Raw genomic sequence first — 24,980 nt, 5'->3', positions numbered from 1 at the left:
TCTTCATTAAGATGAAGGTTTGTATCGCGATTGTTGACGCATTCTTCCCGTTTTTATATTTATATTGAATGAAAAATCACACCTTCATAAAGACAAATAATTTACAAAATCAAAGCCGTTTTAATTCAAAATTCATTACTTCAAGTAGGCCAAGTTTATAAGCACTATTGAAACGTCAACTCAGTAGATTTGTACCAGTGTACAGAACCATGATGGGAGTTTTGGATTTTTTAATACGCATTTCTCTGAAAAGTGACGTAAATGTAAAAAAATTAAGAAAATGTGGGTAGGTAGACATATTACAACAATTTATTGTAAATATTAATTTTAATTTGAAATTATTATTTCCCTAGAAAAATATATTTTTCGTTGGTTCATTATTAAATAAATAAACATAAAAAAAACGAGCAACTTATAATTGGTTAAATACATAATCCATTCCACGCGAGAATCTACATGAGGTTAGAAAGTTAGACCTTGTAGTGTTTATGTGTTTTGGAAATTTCTATTCGATCTACATACTAGACGTGTTAGGTGCGGTTTATACAAGCGTTAAGGAGCGCCACTGTTACGATATTAACGTAATATTTCACATGGTTTATGATGAGACCTCTTGCCGCTTCTATATACCGCGCCTCAAACCAAACATCGGGGACAACATTGAACGTGAAAACAAACAAAAATGAACAAAGGGTCCACAGATTTTAACAATGGGTTTATATATATAATAAGACGTTACATACAAATGAATTCGTTATTAGAATTTAGAAATCAGGTCTCGCCAATCTTTTCTCTAGCGCATTTAGTATTTATACTTTTTATTGTATTGGTCTTTTGATTAAAAAATAAAAGGTTTGGTTATGGTTTTCGAATCAGAAGGATGTACTCTCGACTTGACGTTTTAGTTTCATATATATAGGTTAAAGTGTTTTTTAATGTGTATATGCAAAGTAGAAAATTAACGAATATTTCTATCAAGGTATTAAATATTTAAAGTCATTGTTGTAGCCTCATTTAATCTCCAGTAACCTCGATGGGGAACACCGCGTTATGCGACTAGCCGTGAACTCGACAGTTATTAAAAAGAATATCATCGAAATAGGTTTTATTTGAAACGGTAAAGGAAAAACATCGTGAGGAAAACTGCATGCCTGAGAGTTCTCTATAGTGTTTTCAAAGGCGCGTGGAGTCCACCAATCCGCACTGGGCCAGCGTGGTGGACTACGGCCTAAACCATTTTCATGTGTGGGAGACCAGTGCCATGCGGTGGACCTATAATGGGTTGATATGATGAGGTTTTATTTGATATTAGTTGTTGTCAGCGTTCGCGAGGAAATTTCGATGTGTATGCCGCGCCTTTCTTTATTCTGTGATCATTGATTTACTACTGTGCAAAAAAAACTCGATTTTTGCATTGTTTAAAACGGTAACTTATGTGTCCCACGGGCAGTGGCGTGCATAGAGGGGTATGCACAGGGTATGCAGATGATATAAAATGAAGAAAATCCCCAGTACGAGTTGTAAATACTTAAGAGTAGGCTTTTTATAACTCTAATAATTCCTATCCTTAAGTATTTACAGACGGCCGATTGGCGCAGTTTTCTGCGACCCTGCTTTCTGAGACCAAGGCCGTGGGTTCGATACCCACTACTGGAAAATGTTTGTGCGATGAGCACGAATGTTTCTCAGTGTCTGGGTGTTTATATGTATATTCTAAGTATTTGTGTATATTATTTATAAAAAATATTCATCAGTCATCTTAGTACCCATAACACGAGCTACGCTCAAATTGGGGCTAGATGGCGATGTGTGTATTGTCTTAGTATATTTATTTATTTATTTATAATCCGTACTGGAGATTTACTTCATTTTATATCATCTGCATACCCTGTGCGTACCCTCTAGGCACGCCGCTGGCCACGGGTATCGTTTATTTTCCGCGATGTAAAGTGATACCTACGTGCTATCCCATGCTAGAAAAAATGCGGCTTTCAAGAGATTTTTCATCAAGGTGGACTTAATCACGATCACAGTTTCATCAAAATGGGCTGAATGGTTTTATTAGATAAAAAAGATATGTAATTTTAGCTTACGTTATACGGCAGACTTCTTTTTTGTTTGTGATGCAGTCTTAAGATGATAGCGGGCTTACGTGTTAGCGATCTATTAACGTCGAACTGCTGGAAAGAGGCCTCGACATACGGAGACGGTTATTAGATCACACACCCACCAAGCTGCTCAAATGTGGATTGGTGGGCTTTAACGACTGTTATCATATGTGATAAAAACCAGGACTAATGTGCTCTCCAAGACACGATAGGAATGGCAAATCGTTGTCTACGCGGCATCGTACCGAAACGCTAAATCGCATGGTGGCACGTCTCTATCTAGCGACACTAACGACGTGGTACTTAAGTATCCACGGCCAAAGCCAGAAAAACAGATTAGTGTCACAAGTTTGTAACAATAACCAGTACGGACGGCTTAACCTGCTCTCTGAGGTAAGGATGTGAGATATAAAGAAAATACTCACATAATATTCACCATGTTAAAGTCTCAGAGCACAGATCCTCCACGCTGTTATCCCTTAGAGCACGGATCCTCCACGCTGTTATCCCTTGACTGCAATCTCAAGTTGTGGTAAGTGATGATGCAGTCTAAGATGGTAGCGGGCTAACCTGTTAGGGGGTATGGCAGTCACACCCCTAATCTGTCTCAACGCGACATCGCACCGGAACACTAAATCGCTTGTCGTTCGGGAGGTAACTAGCCACGGCCAAAGTCTCCGACCCGACCAGACCGAAGAAAATTATAAATTCCCAAATTGCCAATAGCCGGGAATCGAATCCGGGACCTCCTACTCAAATTCACAGCGCTCACCGTTGCGCCAGTTACTTGTTACCGTACTTAAATGCTGCTGCCATTTTCGGCCCGACACGGAAATCGATCCCAGGATCTCGATAGGCGCAGCCGATTTGAATTCCGATTAAAATGATTAAACAGACGTTTGTGATATTTTTCGGGATCGACGTCTCAAATCCACTGACATAAGGACATATGTGAATGGCAGTAAACCTATTCGCTCTATCTCCACCATAGGTAGCTTAACACAGATCACCGTTGATCAGAGTTTGTTTAGTCAGTCGAGAGTTATTCCTTAACTGTTATATATTGTCACGTGTTGAACACGTACGCGTACGATTTGTGTGTAACGTCGTATTCTTAAAAATTACCTATGCAGTTTTGTGTTTGTATTGTATGCCATTTTAGATTTTAAGGTGTATACTTTTATATAGCCCGAAGAGACATACTGTTCGACGATTGGACCCAGTACTAACGCCATTTTGCCTTGAACTATGCTTTATTTTAAGGTAGGCCTTTATAAATCTTGAATACATAGCAACTACTGACCTTAAATGCTATCTACACTATATTATTTATGAAATTAACGTGCTTTGTGAAGTGAAATTTGTTGGACCGTTTTATATTGAATGCGTGATATTAATTGGACCGTTTTATACCGTCCGTTTATCGTTTTAAGTGAATTTACTAGCAAGAAAGTTTTACGCACGAATTGTGATAAAATAACCGTACTATATAAAAAAGGTAAAGGAAATACACTGTAATTTTCGTAATTTAAGCTTTAAATATCTTTTTTCTTCAGGTAGGACTTTAAAAATCTTGAGGAAATATATTATAACAATTGAATCTAACTTTTAGGTACAGTTATGATATCAGAGTGTTAAAGAAAATATAACGGTTACAATTGTGATTTCTTAACTAAAGACTGTTTTATACCGTCCGTTTATCGTTTTAAGTGAATTTACTAGCAAGAAAGTTTTACGCAAGAATTGTGATAAAATAACCGTACTATATTAAAAAAAAAAGGTAAATGAGATACACTGTTTTATTCGTCATTTAATCTTTAACTATATTTTTTCTTAAGGTAGACCTTTAAACCTCTTCAGGAAATATGAATAACAATTGAATCTTAACTTCTGCGTACAGTTATTATTTCAGAGTATTAAAGAAAATATAGGTAACGGTTGAAATGGTGATTTCTTAACTAAGGACTGTTTCATACCGTCCGTTTATCGTTTTAAGTGAAGTTAATAGCAAGAACGATTTACGCACGAATTGTGCTAAAATAAACGTACTATATAAAAAAGGTACAGGAAATACACTGTATTTTTCGTAATTTAAGCTTTAAATATCTTTTTTCTTCAGGCAGGACTTTAAAAATCTTGAGGAAATATAGAATAACAATTGAATCTAACTTCTACGTACAGTTATGATTTCAGAGTGTTAAAGAAAATATAACGCTTAGAATGGTGATTTCTTAACCAATGTTTAAATATATTTTTGTTAAGTTAGGCCTTTATAAATCTCTAATACATAACAAACTAGTGAACTTAAATGCTACCTGCACATTATGTTATTTTAGAATTCAACTTATTTTATTGAGTGAAATTTTTGAATTATTGGAGCGTTTTATACCGTCCGTTTAACTTTTTAAGTGAAGTTACTAGCAAGAACGTTTTACGCACGAATTGTGCTAAAATAACCGTACTATATAAAAAAGGTAAAGGAAATACACTGTATTTTTCATAAATTAAGCTTTTACTATGTTTTTTCTTACGGTAGGCCTTAAACATCTTCAGGAAATATGAATCGTACTTTTACATTACTTTAGAATTAAACGTATGAATTTTTGAAAAATTGGACCGTTTTATATCGACCGTTTATTGTTTTAACCGAAAATACTAGAAAGAACGTTTTACCCACGAATTGTGCTAAAATAATTTTAAAAAGGTACAGAAAATACACTGTACTTTTCATAATTTAAGCTTTTAACTATATTTTTCTTAAGGTCTTACTTCTCTACGTACAGGTATAATTTCAGAGTGTTAAAGATAATAACTGTTGGAATGGTGATTTCTGACTGATGTTTAACAATATTTTTGTTGCCGGGGCCCACTTTAGCTGTCGTCGTCAAAAATGATATCTAATTAAATAATAATTGATACTGACATTATTTGAAAATATGAAAATAATATGATTCCTAAGGTAATTTTGGACCTACCAATGCATAAGTTTAAAGAATGTGTTAAAACACATTTATTACAGCGAGGTACATACAATTGATGAATTTCTTAATGACAAGGTTGCTTGGAAGCATCCGGCTCCGCTTTCATCTCTCACAAGATAGAAAAATTAATTTTGAAATGTAAAATGTAAATTTTTGATGTTGGAAAAGAGCAACTGCTGAGATTCTTGCCGGCTTCTTCTCGGTAGAATCTGCCTTCCGAACCGGTAGTAGAGTCACTAAACACAGACAGACTTGACGTTTCAAAAGTGCTTATATTAGGCCTACTTGAAATAAATGAATTTTGAATTTTTGAATTTAAAACTGGTCCCTTTTTTATTTGACATTAATTAGACCGTATATATTTATTTTAAATGGTACGACTTTTTTTTGCATTTTGTGCTAAAATGAACTACATATGTATCTTAAAGGAGTATGATTTATAAAACTCTAATGGGTGGGTTTTAGTTCGGACTATTTAAAAAAAAAATATATACTAAAATAATACACACATCGCACCAAAGTAAGCGTAGCTTTTGTTATGGATACTAATAAATATTTGAATGAATAAAAATATTTATCATCTGTATACTATATATACAGATAAACACCCACTGAAAAGCTTTTATGTTTATCACACTAACTTTATCCAGTTGTGGGAATCGAACCCACAGCTTTCGACTCAAAAAGCAGGGTCGCTGCAAACAGCGCCTATCAATCAATACGGCCGTCAAATACTGTTTTAGATTAGGAATGTTTTTATTACGCGAAATTTATTAGACCGTCAAATGAAATTTCATATAAAATTCCTACTAAGAACGACTTGTAAGTATTTTCTTCTACAGTGAACTGTTTAAGTTAGAAAATTACATATTGTGATACTGCAATGGTTGGAGCGATGTTATCATAATTTTATAAACATCGCTATGTTACATATATAGATAACTAGCAGACCGTCGTAGTAGTCGCGTATATGTGTCCGCGATCATTCGCGGACTGTTTTTGAGAACTTTAAAGATACAACTATTCCGGCAATTACGATATGCCTACTACATACTTCCGTCGTTTGGCGTAACGTTTACCGTTCACTCATCGCACGCGTCAGAATCTCTTAAAAAGGATAATATATAAATGAATCCTAGTTAGATCGATTTATCGCCCCCGAAACCCCATGTATACTAAATTTCATGAAAATCGTTGGAACCGATTCCGAGATTCCAATTATATATATCTATATATATATATTGAAAATGGTCTTCGTTTGAGGCTCAATCACGCCTAAACCACTGATCGTATCGACATGAAACTACCACCAATCGATGCGAAATTTTTCCTAGATGGTTTATGGCTATCTATTTTTTGAATTCCAACATTCCTTCATTTTTTTTATTGCTGTTTTACTTTTATGAACATTTATCCCGCTAATAAAAACAAAAGATAAGCATTTTCTCTTGATTCTTTTGTTTTCATGGATTTCAACAGAGTGTATTAAACGGATTATGGTTTTTTACATTCAGCTAAGAATCTACTCACGGTAGTGGAGAACGGCTGGACCAATTGGGCTTTTTTTTATCTTCAGGATTGTCAGGAGAAAGTTTTGTATGTAAGAAAATTTTAAAAAAGCGCGATAAAAAGTTAAAAATTTCGATGATAATCGAAGAATTCCCATCTATATAGTCACTCACCACGAAATCTCGGGAACCATAGTCCATAAGACTTAGAAACGTGAAACTTGGTAGGAATATTACTTTTGCTATGTAGAGGTCAGCTATGAATAGATTTTAAGAAATTCATTCCCCAAAGGGGATTGCGGGGGCGTTAACAATGAACAATTCCCGTTTTTAAACTATAGCTCCTATACACTTCAAATTTGGTAGGAATCTTCTGTAAGAGGTGTAGAAATAGGCTATGAACGAATTTTACGATAGCTCACCCCACAGGGGGTTGCGGGGGTGGGTATTAACAATTAATATTTTTAATTTTCCAGCTAAAGCTCCTACAAGCTCCAAATTTTGTAGGAATTTTCTATAAGTGATGTAAAAATGATTTATGAACAAATTTTACGATATCCCACCCCAAAGAAGATTGCGGGGGCGTTAACAATAAAAATTCTGAATTTCCAAGCGATAGCTCCTATAGACTCCAAATTTAGTGAGAGTATTCTATATGTAATATAAAAATGATCTTCGAGCGGATTTTACAATGAATCACCTCCAATAAGGTTCGCGGGGGTGAGTGTTAACAATAAAAAATTTCAATTTCGAAATATATCTTCTAAAAATTCTAAATATCTTCTTCTTTCTAAATCTTTTATTATTCACATAAAGAACATCTCAAAATGGATTTTAATAAAGTCTACTTCCGACAGGAATTGCGGGGGTGGGTGTTAAAATCTAAAAATTTTATTTCTAACCTGTAACTTCTACAGACTCCAAATTTGGTGGGGATCTTCGTGTATGTAGGGATATTCGTGTATTTCCTTACAACAATCGTCTTTTTGGCAGCGGAGAAAAAGTCATTGAGAGGTTTCAAAAACTTAACTTTACATGTAGCTATCCAATCAACGGACTAAGAATTTTACATTCATTTTACTTTTGCAGACTACATAACCGACGAATTCTTTTATTGCGGGATCGCGGAAATGTAACAGATTAAAATGAATGCATTTTCCAAGCACATGAGATGTGGAAAAGAAATTTAGTTACTTATTCCAATAGAATTCATAAAAAACATGCACAATTAATTTTCTATAAAAAATTGATGTCACGGAGAAAATTTTAGTTAACAGAAAATTCGTCGCACTTGAACCTAGACAGATTTCAACTTCACATATGAGACTTGCAATGACTTTAACTTAAACTTTCAATGCTCATTTCAAATTTTTTTCTTCATGTCAATTATTATTAATTTTTGGAAGAAAGGCACGGAAATGTTATAATGATTGCACATTGAAAGTTACAATGAATATTAGTGAGAAAAATCACCTGGATGAAAGATACAGGCTAAATCGATGGAATTTGGAATTTGAGTAAGTCTAAACAATATCGATGCTTACAGTTCTATCCGCGGGGCCTATTTATGTTCATACAAAAATAAAAAAAAGGAGAATAATAAAAATATGAAAAAAATAAATAAAAATGAAACATAAAATGTAATTTATTTCCTTTTTCAATTCGCCCAGCGAAGCGGGCTGGAAACGGCTAGTAATATATATATATACAAGAATTGCTCGTTTGAAGGTATAAGATATATGTAATATCGCGATGTTTTTGCTAACGTGTAGGCCTTTCAAACATGAACTAATATATCCTAAGCCCGAGTTTATATGGATATGAAAATTTAGTTAATACTTTATTTTTGTTAAGGTGGGCCACTAAAAGATGAAAGAAAAAAATAATAGCTATTTATCTAATTTTATTTTTAAACGTTAACGGGACGGCATATCCACTACGCCTCTTCCCACGAAATCGCTCTACGCTGCGCCTGATCTCTACTGTAATTTCATTATCACAGTAGAGATCAGGCGATGGAGAGAGCTACGCTTGAAGTATCTCTACGTGATCAAATCAGAAATGAGGAGATCCGTAGGAGAACTTTAGTTACTGACATAGCTCAGCGAGTCGTGAAGCAGACGTGGCAATGGGCAGGGCACATAACTAGAAGAACCGATGGACTTTTGGTTCTTAAGGTGCTGGAACGGCGAGCCCGCACCGGTAAACGCAGCGTAGGTCGGCCCCCAACGCGGTGGACAGATGACATCAGGCGAGTCGCTGGGAGCCGCTGGAGGCAAGCTGCCCAGGACCGTGGATTGTGGAACTCCAGACCTATGTCCAGCAGTGGACGTCCATTGGTTGAAATGATGTTGCTGATATAATATAATATGTCTTACTATACTACACCTACGATGAAAATAATGAAACATTACGGCAGTGCTCTTTCTTCTCAATTACTGTTATATAATTTTGAGTAATAATAATAATAAATATACCACGACAATACACACATCGCCATCTAGCCCCAAAGTAAGCGTAGCTTGTGTTATGGGTACTAAGATGACTGATGTATATTTTTATTAATAATATACATAAATACTAAAATTTACATATAAACACCCAGACACTGAAAAAACATTCATGTTCATCACACAAACACATTTTACCCGGCTAAGTTTGTTGTGGGCTCTAAGAGCAGGGCAAGGTTGGAACCCTCGTAGCTTTAGGTATAAGTTGGCGAACGAAGTTATCACCATCCCCTTACAATTATGTAAACATATATGGATGAACGCTTCATAAGAGCCTGTGATAGGCCTACATGAATAAAGAAATTTTGAATTTGAATTTGAATTCAAACATTTTCTAGTTGTGGGAATCGAACCCACGGCTTGTCTGTCTGTCTGTCCGGGCATCACGTGAAAACTTCTGAACGGATTTAAGTAAAATTTGGTATAGTGGTAGCTGATATTCCGGGTTATATAGGATATAGGATACTTTTAATTCCGATAAACAATAAGTTTCCTACGGCAAATGGGATGGAAATTTTTATCAATTTTACTTCATAGCTCCGTTAAATTTATACGATTACGATTTGAATAATTCGTAAAGAATTTTTAAAATTAGAAAGTGTATACTATCAAGCATTGTCTAATTTTAATGAAGATCTGATAACTATTGTCGGAGATAAAGGACATAACTCCTCACAGATAACAGCAAGTCGCGAGGCATATGGGACAACTGGCAAATGCATGCTTATCATCCCACTAATATTATAAATAGGAAAGTTTTTGAGGATGGCTGTATGTATGGATATGTATAGTTTGGAAATAAAACTAGACCTGGTAGATGGCGCTGCAATTAGTTTCTAGGGGTTTTTAAGTCATAAAACCTGTAACTAATATCATTTGGTGCAGACGAAGCTGCGCGGGTCAGCTAGTATTATTTACTAGCGGTCCCTTGCGACTTTATCCGCGTATAAGTCAACATTAAAAGATAAACATATGCTGTCGCGGAATTTCTTAGAGTTTTTAAAGGGGAACGACATTGTTATACATGATTTTATCGAATCTTTAACAGTTTGTGCAGCGCACGCAGCGGTAGCTCTAAAGGAAAAAAAAACACCGGATTTTGAAATATTCTTCATTGATGCTATGCTTTTATTGGCCTTAGCGTGTTGCTATATACCAAATAATTATTTCCTAAGCTGATGTCTACGAATTGCTTAAAAAACAAGACCCAAAACAATGGATTTTCATACTTTCTCCTTTTAATTTTATGGCAGTAATGACGCCGATTCTGCTACTTTTTCAGAAAAGCATGACGCTACTTTCCGAGCAGGTGTAGTATAAAAGTATTTTTCTGTCTTCAGGCGGGAAACGGGTGAAAAGCTTTTTACTCAAACGCGACGACTACAGAAAGGAAGGCGAACATCTCATGTGCGGGCACTGCGACAAATCGTACACGGTAAAGAGCTCGCTTACGGACCACATACGTAAAAAACATTACAAAATACCTTTTTTCTCGTGCCAAATGTGCCCTGAGCAGTTCATGACGGAGCCACCCCTAACGGTACACAAACTCGAGCTGCACAACGTCGACGAACGGTACCACTGTAACGCCTGCAAGAAGATCTTCAACTCGAAGCAATACCTCTACAAGCATATCAAAAGCTTCCACATGTTAGGAGCGCATCGGAAATGCTCTCTATGCGAATACGAAACATACAGCTTGGCGAATATGAAGAAGCATATGTTCCGGCATAAGACAGAGCGGGATTACAAATGCAGGTTCTGCAAGAAGACCTTCGTGAGACGGGGGACGATGCTATTGCACGAACGTATCCATACGGGTGACAAGAGGAAGGTTTGCCAGGTATGTGGCCAAGCGTTCGTGCAGAAGGCCAGTCTAAACTATCACATGAACAAATTCCATCCAGAAGTTAACTACTAGGATCTACAGATGTAGGAACGATGATCTTGTATGAACGTATCCATACGGGTGACAAGAGAAAGGTTTGTCAAACATGTGGCCAAGCGTTCGTGCGGAAGGCCAGTCTAAACTACCACGTGAACAAATTCCATGCAGAAGTTAATTACTAGGATCTACAGATGTAGGGACGATGCTCATGCTAACGTATCCATACGGGTGACAAGAGGAAGGGATACCAGATTTTTGGCCAAGCGTTCCTGCAGAAAGCCAGTCTAAACTACCACATGAACAAATTCCATGCAGAAGTTAATTACTAGGATCTACAGATGTAGGGACGATGCTCATGCTAACGTATCCATACGGGTGACAAGAGGAAGGGATACCAGATTTTTGGCCAAGCGTTCCTGCAGAAGGCCAGTCTAAACTACCACATGAACAAATTCCATCCAGAAGTTAACCACTAATATCTACTGATGTAGGGACGATGATCTTGCATGAACGTATCCATACGGGTGACAAGACGAAGGGATGCCAGTTTTTCAGCCAAGTTTTTGTGAAGAAGGCCAGTCTAAACTACCGCATGACTAAGTTCCATCTAGATGTTAACTACTAGGATCTGCAAATGTAGGGACGATGCTCTTAAAGAATATGTCGATGTGAGTGACAAGAGGAAGGTTTGCCAGATATGTGACCCAGCGTTAGTGCAAAAGGCCAGTCGGAACTACCACATGACCAAATTCCATCCAGAATTTAAACTATTTATTATTATTTACATTTTTTTTTTTTTTTTTTTTATAAAATACAATTTCCCAGGAGAATCGAACCAAACTTTTGAATCGTTGATTCGAACAAAACGCACCAAAGATTACACGTTCATTTAACATACGCTACATGCAGATAATGGGCGATGATTCCGAATAAATAAAATAAAATAAATATACTACGACAATACACACATCGCCACCTAGCCCCGAAATAAGCGTAGCTTGTGTTATGGGTACTAAGATGACTGATGAATATTTTTATGATTAATATACATAAATACTTAGAATATACACATATACAGCCAGACACTGAAAAACATTCATGCTCATCACACAAACATTTTCCAGTTGTGGGAATCGAACCCACGGCACTCGGAAAGCAGGGTCGCTGCAAACTGCGCCAATCGACCGTCGAAATATGATTTATTAACTTGATTTAGGCGACAAAGAAAAAGGCTTGTTTATATAAATAAATGTAACCTTTGTACTTCCGCACGAACGTATACACACACGTGACAAAAGGAAGTTATGGTGACAAAGCGTTCGTGCAGACGGCCAGTGAAAACTACCTCATGACAATATGCCATGCTGAACTAGAATATACATTTTAGTAACTTAGAAGTAGAAGAGTTTTTTTGCGACAGAGCTCGTCAGGCGAAGTACTGCCGCTATGTTTATTTCTGTCGCCACTGCTTGGCGGCATTGCTGTTTTCCGGTTTCTGCTGCTGTAATAATCGCACGCGAGGCTTAACGCCTGCTTTAGGTTGAAACCCAGGGCGGCATTTTGTATAAGTATCGGCACGAAAGCCTAGCGGTGAACGTTATTGCGTAGAAGTCGAAAATTAGGTATCATGCGGGAGTAAGAGGGTCGCGGGGAGGGTGTGCGTATAGTTCGCAGGCGCTTATTGGCTCTCCAGTCGTATTCCGTCTTCCGTACCGATACGACACCCCGCGCACTTCCAGTGTACAGTCGCGTTCTGAATTGTATTGTTATTACTGTTAATTTTGTGTATGTTTTTAGTTTTTCTATTCCCCATAAACTTGTTAAAAATTATAGCCTAGATAACAAGAAATCTTTGGAACTTGAAACTCTTAAACTATAATAATTACAAACACATATACTCACAGTCAAATATGCATTTACACTACACACAAACACACACATTACAATTAAATATAACATTTTCATTGGATAATAATCATTACTTTATGGCTATTTACTATTTATTAATAAAAGTAATGATTGTATTGCCTGCGCGACAGTACCATGCGCCGCTATCCCACCCACGTTTCGTTCAGCGCTAGACTTACTTGCCGCGACTTTTCCATGTTTATAGGCGATGGAGTCGTTATTTACTGGTGGCCAAGTAAAAGATTATGTCAAGTTCGTGGCGAAGCGTTCGTTTATAAGGCTTAAAACTACAAAATGACCAAATATTATTCCAAAGTGAAATGTTAAAGAATATATTTTATTATGGCATGTTTGCCTTTGCACAAACATTTAACTTATTAAAATGCACTTTAATATAAACATTAGTTTTGTACTGTAGTGTAACCTTCGCGCTCCATATCGACTCGACCGAACGGGTCGATTTCATATCATAATTCAATAACTTTTAAACTAAAATGCACAATTTTTATAATTTTTTATTAGCGTTTTTACCTACACTTGGAGGACTTATCAATTTTATAAATTTTAAATTGCATATAAAAATGTTTGCATCCGACAGGATTTGAACCTGCTAATCTCTGGCAATCGCGGCCTGAGCGCTTTCTCCATTTAAGCTACGGCTCTCTAAAATCGCACACTAGTCGTAGGTACAACTCCTGTAGGTTACGAAAAAAATTATAAAGCTTATAAAAAAACAATGTGTCATCTCTTGTTTCAAAACGTGTCTCATTGTAATATGGACAAAGTAGATCGAAACTGTAACGTTTCCTACTAGATGACGCTACGGTCGCTATAAGACTGATGTGAAAGGCATATACTAATTTCGGCATCGACGGTAGGAGAGCCGTAGCTTAAATGGAGAAAGCGCTCAGGCCGCGATTGTAAGAGAGTCGCAGGTTCAAATCCTGTCGGTTCCGAATTTTTTTATATACATTATAAAATTTATAATATTAAAATGCACAAACTTAAGAGATGCAAGCCGGGTTTCGAACTCCCGCCACTGGCCGAAACCTGTGCACAGAATTTTTGACCAGGGTATGCACAAAAAAGGAAGATGGCATAAAATTTAAAAATCCTTCCCCTTAACACATATAATGCCTTGTCAGCCACATATGGCTGACATTTTCCAAACCAATTGGGCCGTGTCAGCCATATGTGGCTGACGGAATATGCTTGTTTTGAAAGCACGATTTTTCGTCGTCAGCCACGTTTTTTATGTTAAACTATATGTAGTATGGTTGACAAGGCCTAGTAAATTATAACTGTAATGATGGCATTGACACTTTTACTTACATTTTGAGAAATATCAAGTTTGTAAGTGGAAGTTTCGAAAACAAAAGAGTGATTACAAAAATAGTTGGTTTTTGCAAATAAAATTTATAGGTAAATGTTTTAATTGCTTTTATTTATATTTAAGTTGGCATTGGCAAAATAACTCAAACATATCTATGGTTTAAATTGAAACAGCTGATACAATAGTGTGGCTCATTCGGGCAGTCTTCGCAGTATGTTACCACTCTTTTGGTTTTATTTCGAGCATGAACTCTTCCAAATTGGGCACAGTTTTCTTTATAACACCTAACACAATATTTACGACAGGCAGAGGCCAATCCTTGCCTTTTCTTCAATTCATGCTTTACTCGCCTAGGTCTAGAGGAGGCACTAGTTTCCGGGACTCCTGTATGCACGAGGTAGTCAACCAACGCGGTTCTAAACTGGACGACAGAGAGCTTCTTCTTGGTTGTTAATTTATATAAAATATATGAATTTACAATCGCTGTATTCAATAATAACTCCATCGCCAATCTTTTGGGCCATTTCGTTGTCTTCCGAAGAGGGGTTGTGTAAGAGGACATTTGGTCTGACAGATCAACCGCTGATTTTGCATGATTATAATCTACCACAATCTTCGGTTTAATTTTTTCTTTTCCTTTTTTAGTTATTCTTCTGAAACTTACGGAGTGCTTAGTAGACAGCAGCAGTACATCCCGCTTGTCTTTCCATTTCATAATTGTTATTCCGTCGTCATTTTCTTGAGCTGAGAATTCTCCTGTCTTCAGTTTTGTTTGGACAACTGTTTGAGGTAAACCTCGTCTGTTTTTTCTAAGTGTGCCTATGAGATGAGTTTGTCCCGCTAGTAGTTTTCGTGCCAGATCCAAACTGGTATACCAATTATCTGTGCAAACCGTATGTCCTTTATTTAGATAATCGTCACACAAGGCAAGGACAACATTAGTCGGAGTAGTATTGACATTTTCATAATTTTTGCCAGCATAAACTTGCACTTTTACAGTGTATCCTGGGTTTGAGCACAGCTTAAAAAGTTTTATCCCATATTTGTGTCGCTTATTTTTATTGTATTGCCTAAAAATAACGCGGCCACGAAATGGGATTAGACTTTCGTCAACACACATTTCTTGATTAGGTGTATAATGACATTTAAAATTAGCATTTAGCATATCTAATAAGTGTCTAACTTTAAACAATCGGTCCTCCTTATTGTGATTTATTTCATTATTGGCAAAGTGCAACATCCTCAAAATGAGTTCAAATCGATTTCGGCTCATAATGGACTTGACAAATTTCTGTTCAAAACATTTGTTAGTGCTCCAGTACAAAGATAGTTGAGGTAGTTTCACTATCCCCATCCAAATTAAAATGCCAAAGAACCGTTTAATTTCATGGCAATTTGTTGGCATCCATTTCTGCATTCGGTATGATTTTGTTGCACTTTTGTTCAAGGTTTGTAAAGCAAAGCGATTTGTTTCTTCGGCTATGTACTCGAATATACTGTCAGGTACTAGCAATGAATAAAATTCTGCTGGTTTAGCTGAACTCATGCTGGATCGCAATGAAAATGGCTTAAGCCCAGGACATTCAGTATATGGAATAATACTTGGTTGCTTACCCAACGGATTGAACCATACTTCAGTATTTCGTGAGGTTGGTAACACGGGAATCTGATCATCTTCACTGTCGGATAAAATCTGGCGTCGATGATGATTTTTGGTCCGTGCGATTGATACTGTATCATCGAGATCAACGTCAAATACTTGTGTAGCATCACTATTTGATAATGTGTTACATTCTTGATTATACACTGTTAAATCTAATTGCGATAGTTCGTAGTCCAAATCATCATCAAAATCTTCCATTTTTTGTTGAAAATCACAAATCAGTAACTAATAACTTGCTAAATCACTAACTGAACAACTATTTACTGCAGTCTCCTTCGATGCACAGCGACAAATGACGCGCGGGGGGCAAACACAGGCTGCTAAACAATCAAAATGGCGCCGGCGGCGGCGAGCGACGCGTTTGTTTCGCGCGCTTTTGAAATCATATGGCTGACAAAATGGCTGACGCGGCCCCATTGAGAATTTTATTACAGTGGCGCCGCGTCAGCCATATATGGCAGCCACCATTATTTATTTATTTATTTCACTATTACATTATGTAAAATGTAACGAAAATAGTGAATTAAGACATTCCTCACATTCCATGACCGTATTTTACAAAAAAAAAAATACAGTTAGTTCATTTGTTAGTACGGCATTATATGTGTTAACGAGTTATACAAAATTTTTAGGGTAAGTAGTGCTTTTGTGCATGTATGAAGTGCACGCCATTGCTCCCGCCCCCCTCAAAGTGAATTCGAAGTCCTAACCACTAGGCTATCACCACTGCTATCACCTCCTACCATGGTAGGCAGTGCTTTTGTGCATTTACGAAGTGCACAATTCGCAGTCGCACTGCACTCAGTTTGTATTGGGCATCAGGGTACCTCAATAGAACCCAGCAGTTGTTTATAATTGTAAGTGATATATAAAGTCGCCGTCGACATAAAATGTCATTTAGTTTAGTGTAGAATAAGTATTTATTATAATCGATATTAAGGTATATTTTATAATTTAATACCAACCGTAATGTTTAATCTATATATATTAAAGAGAAATGAGAGTGTGGGTATGTTCCGTATAGGCTCCGAAACGGCTGGACCGATTTCAATGAAACTTTCAGGGAATCTCCGGATTGACCTGGCGAGTAATCCTGTAAAGTTTGGTGACGATCGGAGCACTCCTGTTTTTGAACTGTCTAACTGTCAAATACAGCTTTTTTTTACTATGATGATATTCTATTGTTGGGTGTACATGGTGTAGATAATGATCTTCACCCGCTCGAGACGAGAATAGAAGAGAATGAATACGGAAAGAAATGAAAGATTTAATATATTATGAGACTTAAATTAAAATTTAATGATAATTTTATTGTTTAAATAAAATAAAGCAAAATCGAGCCTGGCGAAGCGGGCTGGGTACGCTAGTACTAAATGTATTTGAAGATCGTGACAGGTTTGAATTCAGTACGCAGTTTAATATAAAGTTTATTTAACACTTTGAGGAAATATCATAATACGTAAACTTGAATAACATACTAATATTTGAACCTCACTGAGGAAATCGCTGCTGTCTATTAAACCTCTAAAAGTATCAAAAAAATCTCATTAAAGTTATTTCATGTATCTGTGAATGTGTGTGGAAATAAAGATGTTTTTTTTTTCTATATATTGTTTTATTAAAAACAACAATACTTATCTACCGCGCATTGGTACTTTTTCTCCACGATTCAGTTTTTTAAGGTGTGAACCTACTTACATTACTACATAAAACCTCCAGCAATATGATTTCCGAGGGCCTGGACGTCTTAAATGAAACAAAAATATAGTATATATCTTTAGCGTCACTAGTTTCACGCGCTTTATATAATAAATAAATAGCATAAAACCTTAAATGAACGGGACAAATACAACGTGTTAATGAAAACCGAAATATTACTTCACATGCTTAGTAGATTATTTTACTGTCTCCAAGGCTTATCTGTAAAACAGGAAGGTTTTGAGTAACCTGTCTCCAGTCCCCAGACATCATTCGCTCTCGCTCGCTCTTGTCTTCCGCTCTAATTTTATTCACCTTACGTTCCGTTTCCACATTTACATATTGCGTGTCACATATACCATATTGAAATATTAACTGCGTTTTAGTTTTTGTCATTATCTGGGCAAAAGGGATATTATTTAAAATCTAAATGTGAAAATTGAACACGGGCATTACAGTCGGTAAAATAACATGTTTAATAGGATTCGTAAAAACTATCTACTACGATTCAAATTCTATTTTATTAAATGTTTTGTGTAATCTGCCCATGTCCACTTTTAAAATGACTGTATCGGGGTATGACCTTGACTTATTTAATAAATAGCAACTATGAAACTCGCCTGACAGACTGAACCGAATTACCGTCTCAATGTTGGGTACAGGGCTCCTATTTAATAAGAGAATGAGAAGGAGACTATGTCTACTACGAGAAGAGAACTTTAAAAGATAATTCTTTATCTATATAACTGTCTCCGACACTTTTCCGTCAGAAATGTAATTAAGTCTCACCGGTAAATTTTGGAAGGGATATAACTTTGAGCCTTAATCCTAACCCAAAGCGAGGACTCGCATGTTCGTGTCCCAGTTCAAAAGTAATCATATGCCGCGGACTTCGAAAATTAATAATCATAGTCGGATAAAAAGTGCTCGAAGAAAGAAGACAGTTGTCAACGAGGAAGTAAAAAGTATTTTTTTGTCTTCAGGCGGCAAACCGGCGGCCAAACGGCAAATCGTATTCAGCCTCAAGCCCGATGATTACAGGACGAAAGACACGAAAATCATCTGCAGTCACTGCGAGAGGCCATACGATAAAATGGAGTCCCTAAGGTTCCACGTGAAATGCAAACACTACCGGATACCAAAACACGTGTGCAAGATATGCGGAAAGCACTTCATGACAAGCGCCCCCTTCACCATTCACAAGCTCGAAGAGCACAATCAGGACGACAGGATCCACTGTAACGCCTGCAAGAAGATCTTCAACACTAAAGTCCAGTTGAAAAAACATATCAACAATTTTCACATGCTAGGAGAGAAGTTTAAGTGTCAGATGTGCGACTACGAGTCCTTTAGCTTCGAAGGCTTGTACAAGCATCGCTACGTGCATAAGACGGAGAAGGATTACAAATGCAAGTTCTGCAGGAAGGCTTTCGTTAGGAAGACCACTTTGGATCTGCACGAGAGAATACACACGGGCGATCGGCGGAAGGTGTGCAAAGTGTGTAACCAAGCGTTCGTACAGAAGGCCAGTCTGAATTATCACATGAACAAGTACCATCCAGAAGTTAAATACTAGCGTTAAACAAATAAATACATCCACTCACAATTCACAGCTTTTACGCAAAGAACCGCCGCTCTCGTAGGAGAAAGAGAAATAGACTACAAGACATATATAAGACAAGCTAACTATTAAATATCATATGCATTATCATATCAGGGTCACTTATGTCAGCACGGCTAGCATAGGAAGGAGAAAATTATATCCCTTGGCAAGGGATAAAATTAACGTGTCCACTCCTTCTCCTATTTAGAGAAACAGGGAATAGGAGAAATTTACGGCCCTTTATTAAGGTATATTTAGGTATATTATTTCCACTTGCACGCCAAAACTCGGAGAGTTGATAAAGCTGCGGGAGAAGATACAATTGTAGTGTGTCTTTCACCGCCAGAAAAAATGGTCTTCTACACATGCTAGACGTGCATGGAAAGAGCAAATAAACAATCGTTAGTCCATTATTTATTCCATTGCCTTTGTATTTAAAGAACTAAATTGTGATAGCGGATTCATTCTTCTTAATTTTAGGTTTATATTCAGGAACTGTATCAGGTCCGATTAGTGAGTTCCTTGTGTGAGCTTTGACTGGGGTGATTGACTGCTCTGTTGTCGCAACTAGGTCTGAACCATTGAGATAAATTGCTCGAACTTACAGCATATTAGCTCCTGTCAATGCTTGTTGTGCGGGTAAGAGAAAGTTAATAATCGTATATCTAATAAGTAAATTGTGATAGCGGATTATTTTTTCTAAAAGTTAGGTTAATATTGGGGATCTGTATTAGGTTTAGTTAGTGAGTTTTTGACTCTGTCGATTGACCGCTCTATTGTGACCGCAACTAGGTCTCACAACAGAACTAGTTTCAGTGAGAAAAATTGCTTTAAGAGTAAATTGACTTATTGTGTTACTCTTATACCCATGTTCACGCTATGGCTGGCAAACGGAAGTACATCATTACTGGTAGTGCTAGGTGATTTTTGATGACGTTAGTGAGTTTTTTGCGTGAGCGTTGACTGGGTTGACTGATCGCTCTGTTGTGACCGCAACTAGGTCTCACAACCAGTGGCGTGCACTTCATACATGCACAAAAGCTCTGCATACCCTAAAATGTTTGTAATACTCATGAATGCGAAGGATTATTCCATTTTATGGCATCTGCCTTCTTTATGGTCAAAAACCCTGTGCACGCCACTGCTCACACCAGAACTAGTTTCAGTGAGAAAATTTGCATAAAGAGTAGCTCGACCTTGTGTGTTACTCTTATACCCATTTTCACGCAAAGGATGGCTAACCGAAGCAAATAATTACTGCCAGTAATACTGCCATACTTTATTTTGATGTCTGCGTTACTGGCTGATCACAAATTGTACAAACATTTTTATATTTAAGAATTGAGTAATCGTTAACTATATTTAAGGTAAACAAAACAATTCTGCTTCACTTATCTGTATTTTTCGGAGAAACGTCTTGCGAGAAAACTCATCGGCATCGAGGCAAAATTGAACAAACTTCATAAATAGGCACGTATTGGCATTCCACAAGATGCATTTCGCATTTCGTAGAGTGTGCTCAGAGACTATATTTCTTACTACTATACCACTTGGTCATTCAATCGCCGCAAGCCAGCATTGCAGCAATGCTGGTTTATTTGGAAATATGTGGCTCGCCTGACGAAACGTACGTGATTTTTCTTTGGGCCTTCAAAAGCCGATGCACACAAGTAAAGCCTAATTATCTCCTAATTTAAAAATGTTTATAGGTGCTATTTTTATTGTTTGTTGGCTATCATATTATTATAGGTTACTTAGGTTTAAATTTATTAGTATAAAGGGCGGATTTTTAAATCGTGAAAATAATCTTTGACATAGTCGAATGAGCGCCGACTCCTACTTTTTAGTGTAAATTTTTAGCAATATAAAACTTAAAAACAATAATAAAAACACAATGTCCTAAAGATGGGTGATATAATTAAATAAATTCATTCTTTTCAGTTCTTATTTACATCGAGCTAAAGCTCAAATTAGCCTACTATTCTCTAGTTGAGGTTATGCACTGAATATTTGTCAATTAAATTCAGAAGTACGGGATTTGCGTGTCTAAAACCAATTTTGCCAATTTTACCTTGACAGCATCGAGTTATACCTCGATTGCGTACGAACAAATATTGTACTATGTTGATCATTAGCGCAGCTTCTTTCTTATATTAGATTTGTGCTGCGCATTTATAGCTCACGGTGCCTTTGTTTTTTTATTATTTTTTTGTTTTTTTTTTAATCCTTCCTTTGGGAATACCTCCGAGAAGCGCAGTGGGTATATCGGCATCTTACCAACTAAAACTTTAGGTTGTTGGGACTCTTTGCCTGGTGGCTGGGACAGGGGAAAGTTCTCGTATACATCCCTGCAATATACCTCTATAAGGATTGAAGAAGTTATAAATGACACCATACAGATTCTCCTGCTTTTCGCGGAGTATACCAAGTTATGCTTTACTCCGCTTTTATCATGGAATTCCGCAAAGTAATGCCTGCTTCTATCCAATATGTAATTATTTTTCATCTAATGTTCTAAACGTTAACTATAAAATGGTATACTGAGGAAAAGTTGGTGGGCCGAGGGTGTAAAGCGTGACGTAAGCGGTGCGTTTTCACTGCATACAATAATGGCTGAATGAGGATTGTATAGGTTCTAAATTCTTTGGTTTTGGGATAAAAATAGTCGTATGTCTCAACTAACTCTTTCCCAAAAGTCAACTGCTGCTAAGTTAGGGCGTAAAGGAAGGACAAACTTACTCTCGCATTTATAATATAAGTTGGGATTTCTCTTAACGGAGTATTAGTGTTACTTTTTTATACAAACATTCTTGCAAATCTATATTGTTAATCGTAAATATAATATTTTTGTGGTCGGTGCATTATTTGCTTTTTATATTGTTACGTATGTTATTCTCCGTCCTTTCGACTAACTCTTTCCCAAAAATCAAGTTGAACGGCTGCTAAGTTGGGGCGTAAAGGAAGGACAAACAAACATACAAACACATTCTACCATTTATTATGAAAGTAAGGATTTCTCTAAATATAATACATATTAGTATTAGTGTTACTTTTTAAACAAACAATCTTGAAAATCTATATTGTTAACTGTAAATATCATATTACTATGGTCGGTGCATTATTTGCTTTTTGAAATTGTTATTTAGGTGAGCACAATTAGTTTATTTAATAAGAATGCAATAAAAGCGCCAAGTATCGGTGCGCAATATAATAAAATATTGATTAGATTTGTAACTAGAAGTTATTTGTAAATGAATTTATTTTGTACGAATAAACTGAGTTATTTTGAAAACTGTCTCCTTTATGACCTCAGTCATATTTATGCCTCCGAGTACAAAAATAATTATTTAAATCTGTTATAATTTGTCGGAGTAATATGGTGTTTTAAATCGTCAAACACTTTAATCCCATCTCCCAAAGGAACCGAGCTTGATGTCGGGATAAAAAGTATCCTTTGTTAAGTTGTTTTTGCGTGAAAGCGTAACAAACAAACTTACATTGACATTTATAATATTAGTAGGGATTAGTAGGGATTTCAGCAAAGAAACGCCTGCTTCTTATAATAAACAAATTTATAATATTATTAAGGTTTAGGAAAGACATGAATGATTATGAAGATCAACACCGCATTATAACACGAGCGAAGACGGAGATGGAGAGAGAGAGAGAGAGCGAGAGAGAGAGAAAAAAAAAATGGAAATAAAAGATATATATTTTTTTGTCTTCAGGCGATATAAAGAAGACCTTGAGCGTAATCCAACCGGGAGATTTTAAGCGCGACGGCGACAGCTTCATTTGCAGCCACTGCGACAAGGCTTACGATAAAAAGACCTCTCTAAGGTTCCACATACGCACGCACCACTACAGCGCCTACGAATGCCCGCATTGCGAGCTCAAGTTCAAGAGGATAACACCATTCACCGTCCACAAACTTAAAGCCCACGACGTGGACGATCGCGTGAACTGCAACGCATGTAAAGGGAAATTCAACTCGCAGCTCACTCTGAAGAAGCACATACGAGTCTTCCATATGCTGGGGACCAAGTACTACTGCAAGCTGTGCGACTACGAGAGCTACGATCGCGAGGGGCTGTACAAGCATAAGTTCAAACATAAGACGGTAAAGGATTACCACTGTAGGTTCTGCAAGAAGTCCTTCATTAGGCGGACCAATTTGAATTTGCACGAGAAGATTCACACTGATGAGCGGAGCAAGGTGTGCAAGATGTGCGGCCAGGCGTTTGTTCAGAAGGCCAGTCTGAACTATCACATGAATAAATACCACCCGGAAGTTGATTTTTAGGCTGCCAACCGTGTCCTAGACCAGAATCGTAGCATTAGTTTTAAGTTTACGAATGTGGTTATCGCCATCTTCTCACTAACGTGTAATTCTTATGTACGCATCAAAAGTGCCACATATGGGGATAATTGAATAAAGATATTTTTGACTTTGACTTTTGACTTTTGACTTTGACTTTTGACTTTTGACTTTGACTTTTGACTTTTGACTTTGAATGCCTATTTTGTATCTCGGTGTATATCAAGTTTAAAAATATTTTATTCATGGGGACCTTATTACAGGCACTTATGAAGCGTTCATACATTTAACATGTTACACTAATGTTAGTGATGGTGATAACTCCATTCGTTAACTTTCATTCGTTAGGAGGGTTCCAAACGCGCCCTAGTCTAAGAAGAGCCCACAACAAACTTAGCCAGGTTTTTTTTTTTGTTATCACCATCTCGCCTATCAAATAACATTACAAACTATATAATAACATAATCCACGATTCATACATTTTCAATCCAAAAGTGAATCTGCCTGCCAAGAAAAATAATATGCAGTCTTTTTTTAAAACTAGTCCTACTAAAGATTTTTTTTTACGACACCAAACATTTGTTGTTCGGGTCTCTTTTCGTTTTAAATAACTACTTGATAATCGACTTATCAGGCTAGCTAACTCCACCCCTAAGGTGTGATATAGGAGTTGAAAGTTTGGTATTAAAGTCTTATGTTTTTGAACTAAGAGACATCAAATAAGGAAGAACAGACTGACACAGTTTCGCATTTATAATATTAATAGGTACGATATTAGTTTATGCCGGTCCGTGAGTTATTGATTTTACATTGTCATGTAGGCATAATTTGTTATACCTAAAATTAATGCATTAAGCGCATGTAAATATTCATATATTATAAGTTATTTGAAATGAATAATAAATAAATTAAGTTATTTTAAAAATTTACTTTTATTATTATTTTCATCACTATCGTCAACACCATTAACACTTCGACTGATTGACGTCCACTGCTGGATATAGAGAGTTCTTGTAGGGAGTTCCAAAATCCATGGTCTCGCAGGGGGGGGGCTATCTCGCGACAGGCTTGTGGCAGGCGTAAATCTTGCAATCAATTGTACTCTCTTGATATGTATTTATATCTCTGTAACTACTTTTTTTCTTTGGTGTACAATAAAAGTGCATTCATTCATTCATTCATTCATTCATCATTCATTCATTCCTTCATTCATTCATTCACTGCTGTCAAACGTCACTTTTCCATACAATAAATAAACAAAAGTGTCGCAATACCTGTCGCGAGATACGTAATCACCCTGCAAGGCGGCTTGTTTCCCGCGGGTATGGCAGCGACCAACGCTGCGTTAACTGGTGCGGGGGTCGCCATTCCAGCACCTTGGGAGCCAAACGAACAAATTCAAATTCCAATTACAACGTATAACGTTCAGTTTAATATTTATTATTTAATCGCTTATTATTAG

General features: G+C 36.7%; 1 protein-coding gene across 20 annotated transcripts in view; it reads left to right on the top strand.

The window, feature by feature from the left end:
* The window catches only part of LOC120635493 (zinc finger and SCAN domain-containing protein 31-like), a 117,004-nt gene that overhangs the window by 18,505 nt on the left and 73,519 nt on the right, over nt 1-24,980 (top strand). The window contains exons 6-7 of one of the 20 annotated variants that reach the window (XR_005659288.1): nt 10,448-11,090; nt 11,238-11,359. The exons of 16 other annotated variants lie outside the window; for them this stretch is intronic. Coding sequence is in view for 3 of the 4 variants with exons in the window: in XM_039906517.1 (XP_039762451.1) it covers nt 18,581-19,173 (593 nt within the window). In the remaining variant the exon portion in view is untranslated. Of the gene's footprint in view, nt 1-10,447; nt 11,198-11,237; nt 11,360-18,580; nt 20,259-22,928; nt 23,582-24,980 lie in introns of those variants that run through there. 3 more of the 20 variants (XM_039906523.1, XM_039906517.1, XM_039906518.1) reach the window with 3 other exon arrangements.

This window comes from Pararge aegeria, chromosome 26, assembly GCF_905163445.1.
Source record: "Pararge aegeria chromosome 26, ilParAegt1.1, whole genome shotgun sequence".
Taxonomy (NCBI): Eukaryota; Metazoa; Arthropoda; class Insecta; order Lepidoptera; family Nymphalidae; genus Pararge; species Pararge aegeria.
This window is presented reverse-complemented; position numbering and strand designations above follow the sequence as displayed.